Source organism: Netta rufina (genome assembly GCF_964035555.1).
Source record: "Netta rufina genome assembly, chromosome: 16".
Taxonomy (NCBI): domain Eukaryota; kingdom Metazoa; phylum Chordata; class Aves; order Anseriformes; family Anatidae; genus Netta; species Netta rufina.
The window spans coordinates 9,874,319-9,886,932 of NC_140140.1; the positions used below are offsets into that span (position 1 = coordinate 9,874,319).

The 12,614-nt window shown below is 41.5% G+C and overlaps 1 protein-coding gene across 1 annotated transcript; it reads right to left on the reverse strand.

Annotated features, from left to right (window-relative positions):
* Window positions 1-269: 269 nt before the first annotated feature.
* On the reverse strand, window positions 270-7,071 carry CYP24A1 (cytochrome P450 family 24 subfamily A member 1; the record flags this gene model as incomplete). Its single annotated transcript, XM_084296435.1, has 11 exons — window positions 6,952-7,071; window positions 6,617-6,807; window positions 6,257-6,350; window positions 5,391-5,487; window positions 4,052-4,143; window positions 3,307-3,418; window positions 1,790-1,935; window positions 1,351-1,517; window positions 1,109-1,187; window positions 491-685; window positions 270-380 (listed from the first exon to the last, which is right to left on the reverse strand). Exons 1-11 carry the CDS (start codon window positions 7,009-7,011, stop codon window positions 270-272), a joined length of 1,344 nt encoding a protein of 447 aa, XP_084152561.1. The 5' UTR covers window positions 7,012-7,071.
* Window positions 7,072-12,614: the final 5,543 nt, after the last annotated feature.

The window sequence follows — 12,614 nt, forward strand, 5'->3', positions numbered from 1 at the left end:
TTGGCTTCCCCAGTCAATGTATATTTTGTTCAGGAAAGGCAGCAGTAGAATTCTCATTTGTCAGTTTGCAAGCTGTATTAAAACGAAAAAGAATGTATAGTGTGATCTTTTGCAGCACATATGTTTTTTTGTTAAAAGTAATGAAGAATGATGGCATTTAATAAGTCTCACATTTTGAGAGCATAGAAATATGAGTTTAAGTGAATAGATGATTTTAAATGAGGTTCAAAGAAAAGTCTCATTACTCAGGAGACCGTTATGCCCATACCTTATCGCCTGTGAAACGCGATGGGGAGCTCCCGGCTGGGAATCAGTATTCCTGAATGGAGTGTTTCCACTGGCTTACCATCCGTTGCCACTATTTGGTATTTGCGAATGATCTGAAACACAACCATTTCAGTTAGCATGTTTTAGCTTCCACATCTTCTGATAAGATGAAGTGTAGAACAACCACACATTGTGTAAAAGATGTTATGCGAGGAGTATTTACCCAGCAAAGGGCCAAGTGAAGCTGCAGCTCTGCTAAGCGACGTCCAATGCACATCCGCTTCCCAATGCCAAACGGAACATGAGAAAATGGATTTATTGAGTTCTTCTGAAGCCAGCGCTCTGGTTTAAACTGAGTCCAGCCATTAAAGTATTCTTCATTGGAACCCAAGGCATGGGTATTTATCATTAGTACTGTCTACAAACAAAGCGATAGAGACAGTCTCAACTTAGAATTGGCTTAGAGCTACCAAGTGAATCAGCTTGTTAGTGGAAAAAAAGCAGCAGTGAAGGCAAGGCATTTTTCTCAGAAGGACTCATGCAATTCTCTGAAAATTAATCCAAACACAGGAAAGGTCATAGCTTCTTCAGAAAATAATTGAAAATTTTGGAAGAAAAAACTTGAAATGGAACACCAAAATATTTTTGGCTAAATAACAGTGCAGGCAGAGATAGTTTTCCCACTTATGAGAATTCTTGTCCTGACTTTCTCACTTAGGTCTTATGCCAAAACCCATCCTTTGGCAAAGTCATTCTGGGACTGAAATTTCCAACTAACTTTAATTGTTTATAGGATAATTAATTGATAAAATATTTTAATAAGCTAAATTAATTGACTTACCCCTTTGGGTAGTACATAATCTCCTAGAACCATTTCTTTGTCAATAGTGCGAGTGGTAAAAGGTACGGATGGTGTTAATCTACAGTGAAAGAAAAAAATGGGTCAGATTTCTAGCATTTTTTCTTCCTATATGTATATTAAGCAACCCTAAATAACAAGGTGCACAAAGTTAGTATGCACTAGCTGGTAAAAACTTTGTGGTCATGTTATGTTGCTTTCTGCAAGTTATTTGAGAATTTTACCTCATGGATTCTTTCAGACATGCTTTTAGGTAAGGCATATTTTTCAAGTTCTCAGCACTTGGACTCTCATTAGCAGACAAAATACTCTGTATTTCCTGAAGAAGCTTCTGCTGAACATGTGGATTGCGTGAAATGTTGTACAAAGCCCACAGTAAGCTATTGGCCGTCTGAAACAAAACAAAAAGAAATGTAAGGTTTCCAATTAGTGACAGAAAAAAGAAGTTACCAGAAGTTCAAAGACACATTTATAGTTGGCCACTGCCTTACAGTATTTTGTAAACTTAACGGATTAGGAGCCATCCCCCAAGTCATTCTCTAGGAATTTAGGCCACTGAAGCAACTGCAGCATTAGCTCACTCTCAGGTTTTGTGTTGTTTCAATTATGGAAGAAAGCAAGGACGTTAACTTTAAAAACTCTCTACAAGGAAGTTGAATTTACCGTTTCAACTCCAGCAATCTGGAGCTCTGTGATGGCAGCATACAGCTCCTTCTTAGAAAGTTGTCCTCCAGAGTAGATGTCGCACAGAAAATCTTCATGAGGGTTTGCAGAATGTTTTTCCAGCCGACAGTCAATTGAGTGCTTGGCTGAGGAGGGAGTATCAGGAGGTAGTCAATGGAAAACAATAGTTAAAATACTACAAAAATTAAAAAATACATGTCTCACATGCAGGATTTTGAAAGAGGATACTAACATATGCTCTTTTTTTTCAATAAAAGAGCATTGTGCTGAATAAATAATGGTGTTTTCATTTAGACAAGTAGCCACCAAAACAAAAAATAAAGAAACAAAAACCAACAAAACAAAACACTGTGAACAGAAAGAGTTCCTGTAAGCTGCTGGGAGTTCTCCATTCTAAAATTAGGAAAGAAAATCAGTGATGTGTGAAATGACATACTTAGCAAACAGAAATACGAGTCTGTAAAATTTATTGGCTTGGATTTTCAGAAGAGATCAAGGTGTTAATGAATCAAAGAACTTTTAGTACTTAATTTCCTGAGGGGAAGTGTAAGCTTTCATTTACTATGGGAAGGCAACAATAGATGCCAAATGTTATGCATTTCTTGTATTTAAATATAGCAAACTAGATTTTACTCATCCTTTCTCATCAACACCCCAATTGTTAAAACCAATTCCTAATTAAGGAACTATTCATACCAAGCAAAGGCAACATACTTTTTTTTCTGAACAAAACAGGTTTAAGGTGTCTTTCTTAACAGCCATAGACTAAAAAGCTATAAAACAAGTGCACATGTGGCTGGCATGACTAGAACTCCTGAAGTACCAACTACTCAAATACCTAAGAAAAATATACCCCTCAGCACTACAATCATCTGAGTGCCACATCTGAGTGCCAAAGTTTTTCTTAATCTTTAGCTAGAGCAATCACTGTCAAATATATTGACAATATAAGCTTGCTTCATATCTGGAGTTAGAGTAATTTCTGCAACCTTGGAGGCTGATTCATTTTAAATAGACAGGAAATGTTATCAAAAAGCCAACCTATACCTTATGATTTAAATTGTTTTTTGTTTTAAGACTCAGAATTCTTTTCCAGGTTGCTCAGAAAATCTGTTTTTTCTTTAAGCAAACTGTTACAGGTAAAATTCTTGTTTCTCAACAGCAGCCTACAAGAATCATCCTCTTTCTAACTTGTATACCTTGCTTTAGAGACATTTATACAGTTTCCAGTGATTTATGACAGATTAAACTGGGCTCTGACTTTACTGGTTTCCAAATTTCTGGGGGTTCCCTGTGGACTAGGTATTGCCACACAAACAGCACTAAGTGAGAAAACAGTGCTCCTGTGCTTGGAATAGGTCTGTAGTTAGCTGCAGGAAAGGTGTCTTAATCTGAGCTGGAAGTAGCAATTAACAGCCATGTAGGGCAGTAACAAATATGAAAAAAATTAATTCCAACAAGAGGGAAAGAGCAGAAGTCAAGTTTAAAGAACTAACCGGTTTTAAAGATGTCATCCCACGCTTTAGTATGAGCTTGCCAGACTTTTGTGTTCAGACCCTTGTGAAGCTCCACAGGGGTCACCATCATCATTCCAAAAGTAGCCATCATCTGTGGTGAAGAAAGTTTTTGAAATCTTTAAAATCTATTTGTAATCTGAACAAAATTAGACTGTAAAGTAGGAGGTAATTTTCACCAGGAAAATCCTACCTACCATACTACCTATTTTAGGCACCTGTTCTAGAAATGGACAAGCCACCCTTTGGCAGTGCCTCTCACCCTTGAAAAGAAGTAGAGCTAAAAAACTAAGCTAGACCAGATGCCTCTCTTTTAGCTGGGTAAAAATAGGGCTATAAGCATCAGAGGCCAAGTTTCAGCAAGATGCACAGCAGCAAATCTGCATAATCCCACACAACTCCGAGTCACCCAACAAACAGCAGCATTGCGCAACAGGTGCCTTGGAGGGAGAGGAAAGTTAACCAACCAACCCGACTACTATATTTCTGGGATTACCGTGTTGTCTACACAACAGTTACCCCTACAGGTTTAGGCACTTCATAAAAGGGACAGTCAGATGCTCAGCACTAGCTCTGCACATTCCAGTGTGGCATCAGGTGTACAAGGCTGCCAACACACATGTAACACAGAAGCTTGAGTTTCTTTTTCTCCAGGTGAACAATTTAAACTAATACCCCCACAGCAGTAGAAAAATTGGTACAGCCCCAGGTAAAGACTCATCCATACCGTTTTTACAGCCTTGATGAAATTCAGACTTTCTTCTTCTACATCCTGCTGTAGGAGACCAAACCTCTTTCCATACAGCACCAGGCAGATACCTGTTGTTAAGCAATATTATTATTGCTGTTAAGCAATAATATTATTGTTGTTATTGTTGTTATTATTATTGTTGTTAAGCAATATTATTTTCCCTTTCACTTGTATAATTTAGTGTCCACCATTTATTTTCAGGCAGTGGCTTTGGTTATCCTTCTGAAAAATGTTCTCTGTCCTATAATAAACACCTGTGAGAACAGCACTCCAAAATACCTTCTGCACATTTGCCCCATTCCACTTTCCTCACAAATAGAATTCACCACTGATCTTCACACATGAGCAGCAGACCATTCTGCCAAACAGGGATGGCATATTTCGAAAATAAGCTATTGGTCAACCCTACTGACAAGAACCAAGTTGCAGGAAAAGAGGGGCTGAAGAGCCTGTCTAGTCCAGCATCTCCTAGTTCTTTCCACAGCCAGAAACCACTTACTAACACTGGCAGCATCCCACAGCCCACCCGTTCCCACTCACTTTTAAATATAGTATTTTTCTGAGCCGTTGCTTCCTATTTTTCACTTTCCAAAAGCAGCCATCACCACTGACAGTGGAGAGGAGGGGAAAAATACCAACCAAACAAAACACTACGCACACTTTTAGGAACTCATTACACGAGTTGCCAGATGAGCCAGCCACAAGCAGGCAGATCTGGCAGAGCTCACTCAGTTAAGCACTTCTCCTGACCACCCTTCCTTGTAGAAACCACTGCTGCAGCTTGTCCTGCCTTGTCACTCCTGGCAGGAGGCTCCTTAGCAAGCTCTGAGAGGTTTCTGAAGATGAAGGCTTCTGTCCAGTGCTTCTCAATCTCAATGCAAAACATTTTAATTAGGATTTTCCAATACTTGTCTACAATGAAGACTTCCTCACTGTTATTGGATCCTTTCATTGATCTTGTGCTGCTGACAGTTAACAAATATCGGACAGAAGTGGTCATGGGCTACCTGATCTCACTCTGGAGAAATGCACTGTGATACCCCCAAGTTTTGGATTTAAACCACTATTAATGTTTGAAATTTCTTACAAGCCACATAGGTAACTGGCCAGAACTGAAGAGTTTGTGTAACAGCTAATGATTTTTACATATATTAATGATACCCTGGCTTTTCTGCAACATAATTTCCATGATACTTTAGTTTATAGTTTGGAAATAGTTAGCTTACAGTCATCACTAATTAGACTTCAATTGAAATGTCACTGCAGGTACAAAATGCATACTGTTCTCAGGCAAAAAAAAAAAAAAAAGACTTACTTTCAAATGACCATTTGTTGAATTCCGAATATACATCTTCCATTTGTCCATTGTGGTTACAAACTTCATCTATTCTACACATGAAGTCCTCCAGGACCTTCAAGTGGTAGAGAGAAAAGAGAAAGGAAAAAAAAAAAAAGATAACGCCAATAGATAAAAATCCTATTTAATTAACATTTCAACTGTGCCTTAAACAGATAGCAATCTTGCATAAAATACATGTAGAAGTATTTATGTTTCCTGTTCCTTTAACAGTATTGTTTACTTCTGTGTTAATGTAGGTTTGGATTTACACTGCTGATGCTATTACTGTCTGTACTTCTGTGAACTGAGCTTTCTTCCACAAGAACAAAATGCTTCAGTCTGATACTGGGATAATGCTGGAGCTTCACAATTAAAAAACAACAAAACAAAACAAAACAAAAACAAAAGCAAGCAAACAAACAAACAAAAAACTCTTAAACTGTTTCTCACACTCAGTGAAGAATGTGGAGATTAAAGAGGGAGGTGAGGTGTTCTCCTGCCTGGCAGGAGGAACCCAAAAATGAAGAGGTAAAGGCAAAAAACACTGAATGCATGAAAAGTAAGCAAAGCCCCTGTTTGCAAGAGCCCATATCATTGTGGAATAATCTTACTATTCTGTGGAGGTGGTGAGTCTCAGCTATAAATTTGTGTGGTCTCACATTTGGTCAGACCCGATAATCAGTTTGCACTCATTATTCCCCGGGGGATTTCAGAGCATTCATTCATGGTTTTATCACTGCAGACCAGATGAGCAGCAGCCCAGGTGAACCAGGCCGCTCAGTCTGCTTTGTTTTTCCCTAAGTTTCCAGGACCGTGGGGGGAGAGAAGGAATGTGTCAGCACCTCATTGATCGTGGAGTCCAGTTTCACAACTTCGCTGGGCTTCATTAATTTCTTCTGGAAGGCACTTCTCACCCTCTGCCAGTCCTTTCCTTCCCTAGGAGGAAAAGGCTGAATTAATTCCCTGGCTGAATTAAAAACGGACAGGCTGCAAAGACAGAGAGATGATGCTTTAAAAAGAAGAAGGAAAAAAAAGCAAGACAGATTAGAAGACACCCCCGCAGCATGTGCAACAAGGCATCCCCGGCAGCACCTTCACGGCAGCCACAGGCAGAGGAGACCTGGGTGGGTCCCGGTCCCTGCGGAGTTTTGGGGGGAGTCCCGGTCCCTGCCCGCCCCGAAATGAACCCCTCCACCACTCACAGGATCAGCAGCCCGTAGCCCTCGTCGCGATAATCCCGATAGGCTTTCCAGGGCTTGATCTCCAGGCGCTGGGGGCAGGAGCTCTCCCGGCGGTATAGGGCTTCCAGCAGGCAGGGGGCTGCGATGTGAACCGAGTCGAAAGCCCCCAGCTTCATGCGGAAAATCTTCCCGAAGCGCCTGTGGTACTCGGCCTGGGGGGCGCAGAAGAGACCATCACCCCCAAACCCTAAACACGGTGAGTGCGGGGCGCTCCCCAGAGCCCTGCCGCAGCATCCCCATCCCCAGCATCCCCATCTCCCCCATCCCCATCTCCCCCATCCCTCCCTCCTCCTCACCAGCGTCTCATGCTGCCTCTTGAGCCCCCCCTTCCAGAGGACATCGGGCAGGCTGCCCATCAGGGGCCAGCTGGGGGGTCCGGGCAGGGCGGCCAGGGGGTGCCCGCGGCCCCGCAGGGCGCACAGGGAGGAGGCTGCCCGAGGCTTCCCGGCGGCGAGGCCGCAGGTGAAGGCGGGATGCCAGAGAAGGATGCTGCGGGCTCCCATCGCGGAGGTGACAGCCTCCCCATCCGCCTCTATGTATTTATAGAGCGGCGGGGAGGCTCGCTGGACTTTCATCGGGGGCCAATGGGAGCCCTGGGTGGGGTGAGGTGGGGCCGGCTGCCGGGGCTCGGCCCGGTACGGGGAGGCTGCGGGGCAAGGGGTTCAAGCAGGGGTGAGGCGAGGCAGAGGGCGCCGAGCCAGCGCCGCCACCCGTGGGGGTCCCCGGGGGCTCTGCCGTGGTCCCCCGGGGGTCCCCGGCCCCGCGGTTCTGCGGGGCGCACCGCAGGTAGCGGCCCCCCCGCTGCTCGGAGAAGCTGCCTGCACGGCTCCTGAACCGGCTTCTGTCTCTGGCTTGGGGATTTGGGAACTTCTATTTATTTATTTATTTGTTTTTCCCGGTGCAAAGTGGTCGGAGTGCATCTGCAGGAGGAGGGAGGGGACTGTGGTGCTCGCAGCGCAGCGCGCAGGTGACCGACCACTTTTGTTTTCCTTCAGATTCTGCGCTCTGAAATGATGGACTGAAAAGAGAAGGGACCGAGGAACAGCAAGTTTTGGCAGTTGGGCTGCTCCTGCCCCATCTGGCTGACTAACCACCCACTTATGAAAAGGGCATGCAAGTGAATCACCTGAGAAGGCAAAATTCCCTTCGCTGTTAGTGTTGGCAGCCCTTAAATTCTGACAAAAAATAATAATAATAATAAAAAAAACATTTATTGCCACAAGTCTCTTAACTGGAATTTGCACAGTAACCCTCGGACACAGCCAAAGGGTTTCAAGCTGAGTGAAGGCAGAAGAGGGGCTGGCACAGATAAAGCAGCCCAGGACATCTGTGCTTAGCTCTCTGTCCTCTCCCTGTAGGAGAAGTCAGACAGGCTGTGGATCTTGCTGCAAGACAGAGCTACCTGTAAACTGGAGAATGTCCAGGAAACACAGGTATGCTACTGTGAGCACTCACTCTACTCCTGCCCCACACTACCTTTTCCATCTTGTTCCAGTGGCATTTTGTGACTCAGCTCCTAATCCCCTTTGTTTAAGTGTCTGATGGCAAGATGTGGAGTGTGCAGATGAGTGTGTTAGACACGGGACAAGCAGAGAAACATACAGAAGGTGGGCTTGGCACTGAATCTGAGACCCAGAAAGGCACGTCTCAAAGTCAAATTAATAACAACTAAAAGACAAAGGTGGCAGTGATCAACACATGTACAGAAGTGTGACATCTCACTGAAGAGAGTTTCGCTGCTTTTTCTACATCCTTTCCCTTCCTAGTGATTTTCTTCTATGGAATCATACCACATAGTCCACAAGGTCAGAGCATTTCTAGGTGGGCTTTAAGATTAAAGCTGGTTCAAGCTGATTCAAAGCTGGTTCATTTTACGGGAAATATCCCAACAAGAAGTTGTTATTTTTGTGATTTGTTTTTTCTGAACCGGTTCCACTAAAAGCACATCTTGCCTGTCCTTGTCAACTGAGTGCAATTCAGACTTGGTTTAATGATAAGTTCTTCTGAGAAACCAGATGAGAAGAGACAATCTGTGTGCTCTGTGGACACCTGTCTATTTAAGGAATCCAAACGAACCCACGTGAAGGGTCACAGCTTAGTGACTGTGAAATGATCTCTTTAGAGGAGTCTGGAATAGACAAGTCAAGACTAAACTGGGCACAGGTCAATTTTTCCATGTTTCTCACTGCTATGAGGAAGAAACCACCCTGTTAATACGAAATCTGTTCTATTAAGCTGTTTTAAAATTACTGAATGGAAAAGGTTTTATTTAACTTCTGTGGTCGTGATGTAACTCTCTGGCAGGGAAGCTAGTGTATCTGCAGCTCAGTTAGGCCTGGAGCTGAGAGAGCTAATGATTGCCTCAATTTCTGGTAAAGTGCAGTTCTAAGGGCATTTGCAGCCTCTGCTTCTTCCTCCCCTCCCTTTTAAAAGATCTCAAAAACAAGCCTTTAATTTTCAGTGAGATATTTCATGTGACCTTTAGAACATATCAAGGGTACTTTTAACAGTAAATCAACACCAGTTAGCAAGGTTCTTGAGATGAATTTTGGGGCCATATCCTCATGGCATGATGTGACCCCACTGAAGTATCTGTAACAGTGAGGATGTCACCATGTTCCACAGATGTCTACCCAATATTTGCTAATAATTCTAATAGCTAGAGCCAGCTGTGATTGAAAAGCTCCCTTACATTTTACAGTGTGGCAAGGAGTATTTCTAGGTCAAAGAGCAGAAAATATCTGAAGATCAAAACTAAATAGGGAGAGGGTGAGATTTGATTTCTAAAGTGCCAGATATCAGGAGAGAACGTTCCTTGAGAAATGATCTGCTAGCGTGATGCTTCTGTAGAGAACCTGACATGGATCCTTGTAGAGGTACAGAAAGGTTATATGTTTTTTGGCACTTAAAATATTTAATTGGTACCTGAAGTCCAATTTTTAGAGCTGCTTCCAAAGCAGAAGTAATTGCTAGTCCTACCTTTTGGGAAACAACAGTAAAATATTCTTTAAATGTAGCATGGAATTTCCATCAAGCTAAGAATTTCTCACTGGGATGTAGAGACTGAGGTGTGATTGCAAATCTCATGGAAACGAAACAGCTTGACTTCAAACAAATTGTAAAACTTGTCAAAAGCATGGAGCTAGTGCAAAGTGAAACGACTGCTCTTCATTTAATATGTTTCAAATATACTAAATATCACCAAAATAATCTGTCAGTGTCCAAGAGCTGTGGATTGGTAGTAGATCTCTTTCCTTAATACCTGTAATTCCTGTTGGTTTGTTTTGTGACATATTACACAATTCCTGTCTCCTGACCTCTACTCTTTTTCCCTGTTGGAATAAGCTTTTTGCTATTTTGACCCTAAAAATGCTTCCAAAGTCTCCTGTGCTTTTTAAAATGCTACAACTTAAGTGTCATAAGAGAACGGGTAGACTACAAAGGGAGAATCTCTGTCATAGGGAAGGTATTTCACAATGCTGGGGAAGATACGTTGATTGCAACTTGTAAACTCTAGTGGAAAAACAGTGTTGTTATTCCAGTTTTTCTGCTCATGTTTGTTTATACACTTCTAAATCTGTGCCTCTTTCCATCTGAGGATCTTAGAGTTTTGTAAATACTGATGAATTTAACCTCAGTTTAGGAAATGGGAAAGTACAGTAATTCCCATTCTACAGAAGAGAAACTGAAATGAAATAGAAAATCAAGACCTCAAATTTACTATATAGATTCTCAGTGTAAAATGAAAGCAAAAGAAACTGATATTTTTTGCTCAAACATAGTTTTATAACACTAAAGTCTTCTAATTTCATTACATTGTAGATGACTACACCTACAAGAGGACAATAGAAGTGTGGAAAAATAGGCCTGCCAAGCAAACTGAGAACATGATAATCCTCAGAGAGGGATCCAGAAAAGGAGATGAATAGCTCAAACTCCACAAGCCAAGGAATCTTCTAGCTGGCCATGACCTGTTTGAAGTATCTACCTCTGCAATAAACATGGAGACATTCAACTGTGGAAGGAGTTTCTAATTAGTAAGTACATTGTTCAAGAAAATTAAGAGATTTATTGACTTAAATTAAGCACACTTAATGTTTACTTTACCAAAAAATAAGTTTATTGAAACTCAAGAAATTGAGGTCCATGGCAAGATGTTCTGATAGTCAGCTTGGAAATACTCAGGACATAATTGGCTTTTCCCTTTTCTTTTGATAACTAGAACCACTCTCTGGTTTTCATTTTCTTGTCTCTTTTAGCAGTTTTGTCCTCCTTGAGCAGGGAAAGGAATTGTAGCAAAGGATTTATGCATTAGGATACTGTGATGATCAGTTGATGCTCCAGACTGAATTTTTCTCTTTGGACAGAGCTGACAGAAGTCTAGAAGTTTTCTTCACCTTCTACACAGCCCTGTAGAGAGACACATCTCAGTTTAAGAAGCAGTAGAATGTAGCATTCTGTCAGATTTTATTTTTCAGATCATATGGTTCATGTTCAAGAAGTAGGAATTTCACTAGTGGATATTGTGCCAGGGAAGTTGATACAGGAAATCCTGGTTTCTTTTTACTGGTCTTCAATACCCCCAGGGGCACAATGAAGGAATCCAGTGTGAACTGAACCCCCCAGGACAGCTCAGAACTTCCTGAGTAATAGCTGCTGGTGGATTCCTTCATACCATACTAGTTTAAGACAAGTCCCGCTGTTTCTCTCAGTCTTGTTTCTCCCACATGTTCATAACCCATCTTTCTCTTGTTGACTCCCATCCTACCCTTCTCCATTCTGATACTATTGACAATCTTAATGCATCTCCCTATATTTTATATTTGTCTGAGTGAGTATGAATGTGTTTTTTTTTTTTTTTTTTTTTTTTTTTTTTTTTACTTGCAAAACGATGTATATTTATGGCTCTAAATATAACTGGCAATTTATTGCTGATGTTATTAGCATAGCATGATGTTATGCATAGAACAACTTAGAGGACAGAAAAAGGTATAAGGTATAACGTAAATAGTATTTTCCTTACCACTGAAACAGAGTGACTTATCCTCTTTCATGCTTCCTAATGATCCATGATATGTAAGCACTGTGCACTTAGGTTTAGTCTATACTGTAACATTTCACTTTAGCAGTATCAGCAAAAGCCTATAGATTATGCAGAGATAATACAGATTCCATAAATTACCATTTTTTCCCCCTGTGGTATTGTTAGTGACTTTAGGTGATGTATCTGAGAAATCAGGCTAACTTGCATCCACCTGAGGTTAGACCTGCAGAGAGTCCTGTGTAAATACATAGTATCTAGATGGAGATTTATGAATAGATCTTCAAGCCATAGAGGGCCCTGGGAAGTATTAGGAGAGATTGTGAAAGATACTGCCTAAAATCTACAGAAGAATTTTAGTGGTTAAGTTTTGCCCAAGATTCAGGCCAAAGGAGTCTTTTAAATTGTGCCACTTCACGTGGAGATGTGGAGTGCTAGATCTGTATACTGCTCAAAATGTAGATCCTCAGGCATCCCCAGTTCAAAAGGCACCTAAATTCTATAAGTATTTAAGTTTCCAGTTGTAAAAATCCCTAACAGCTTGCATGGTTAATGAGATGAATGTAAGCAGCTATCTGCATCCTGAGACAGTAATTCTTAGTGATTTCTCCCCATTGGGAAATAAATTTTAGCTCTGCTTCCAGAAACAGTGTACTTAAGAGCAATCGTGTATATTTGCTCTTAATTTTTATGTGCATTTGTACATGTGATTGCACAAGTGAGGGTGTATTTAGTCTTTTGCTAATGTATTTTACAGGTGTGTGTTGTGCTGTTGCCCTGTTCACATGCAGTTAGTGTGGGCAAAGTAGCACTTGTGCTGTGGTACTGAAAAGCTACAAAAACAATTTCAGTTCCAGTGGTCCTGATTCTACAATGTAAGTAAGTAATCCAAAACTATTTGCCAAAAACATGGAAAGC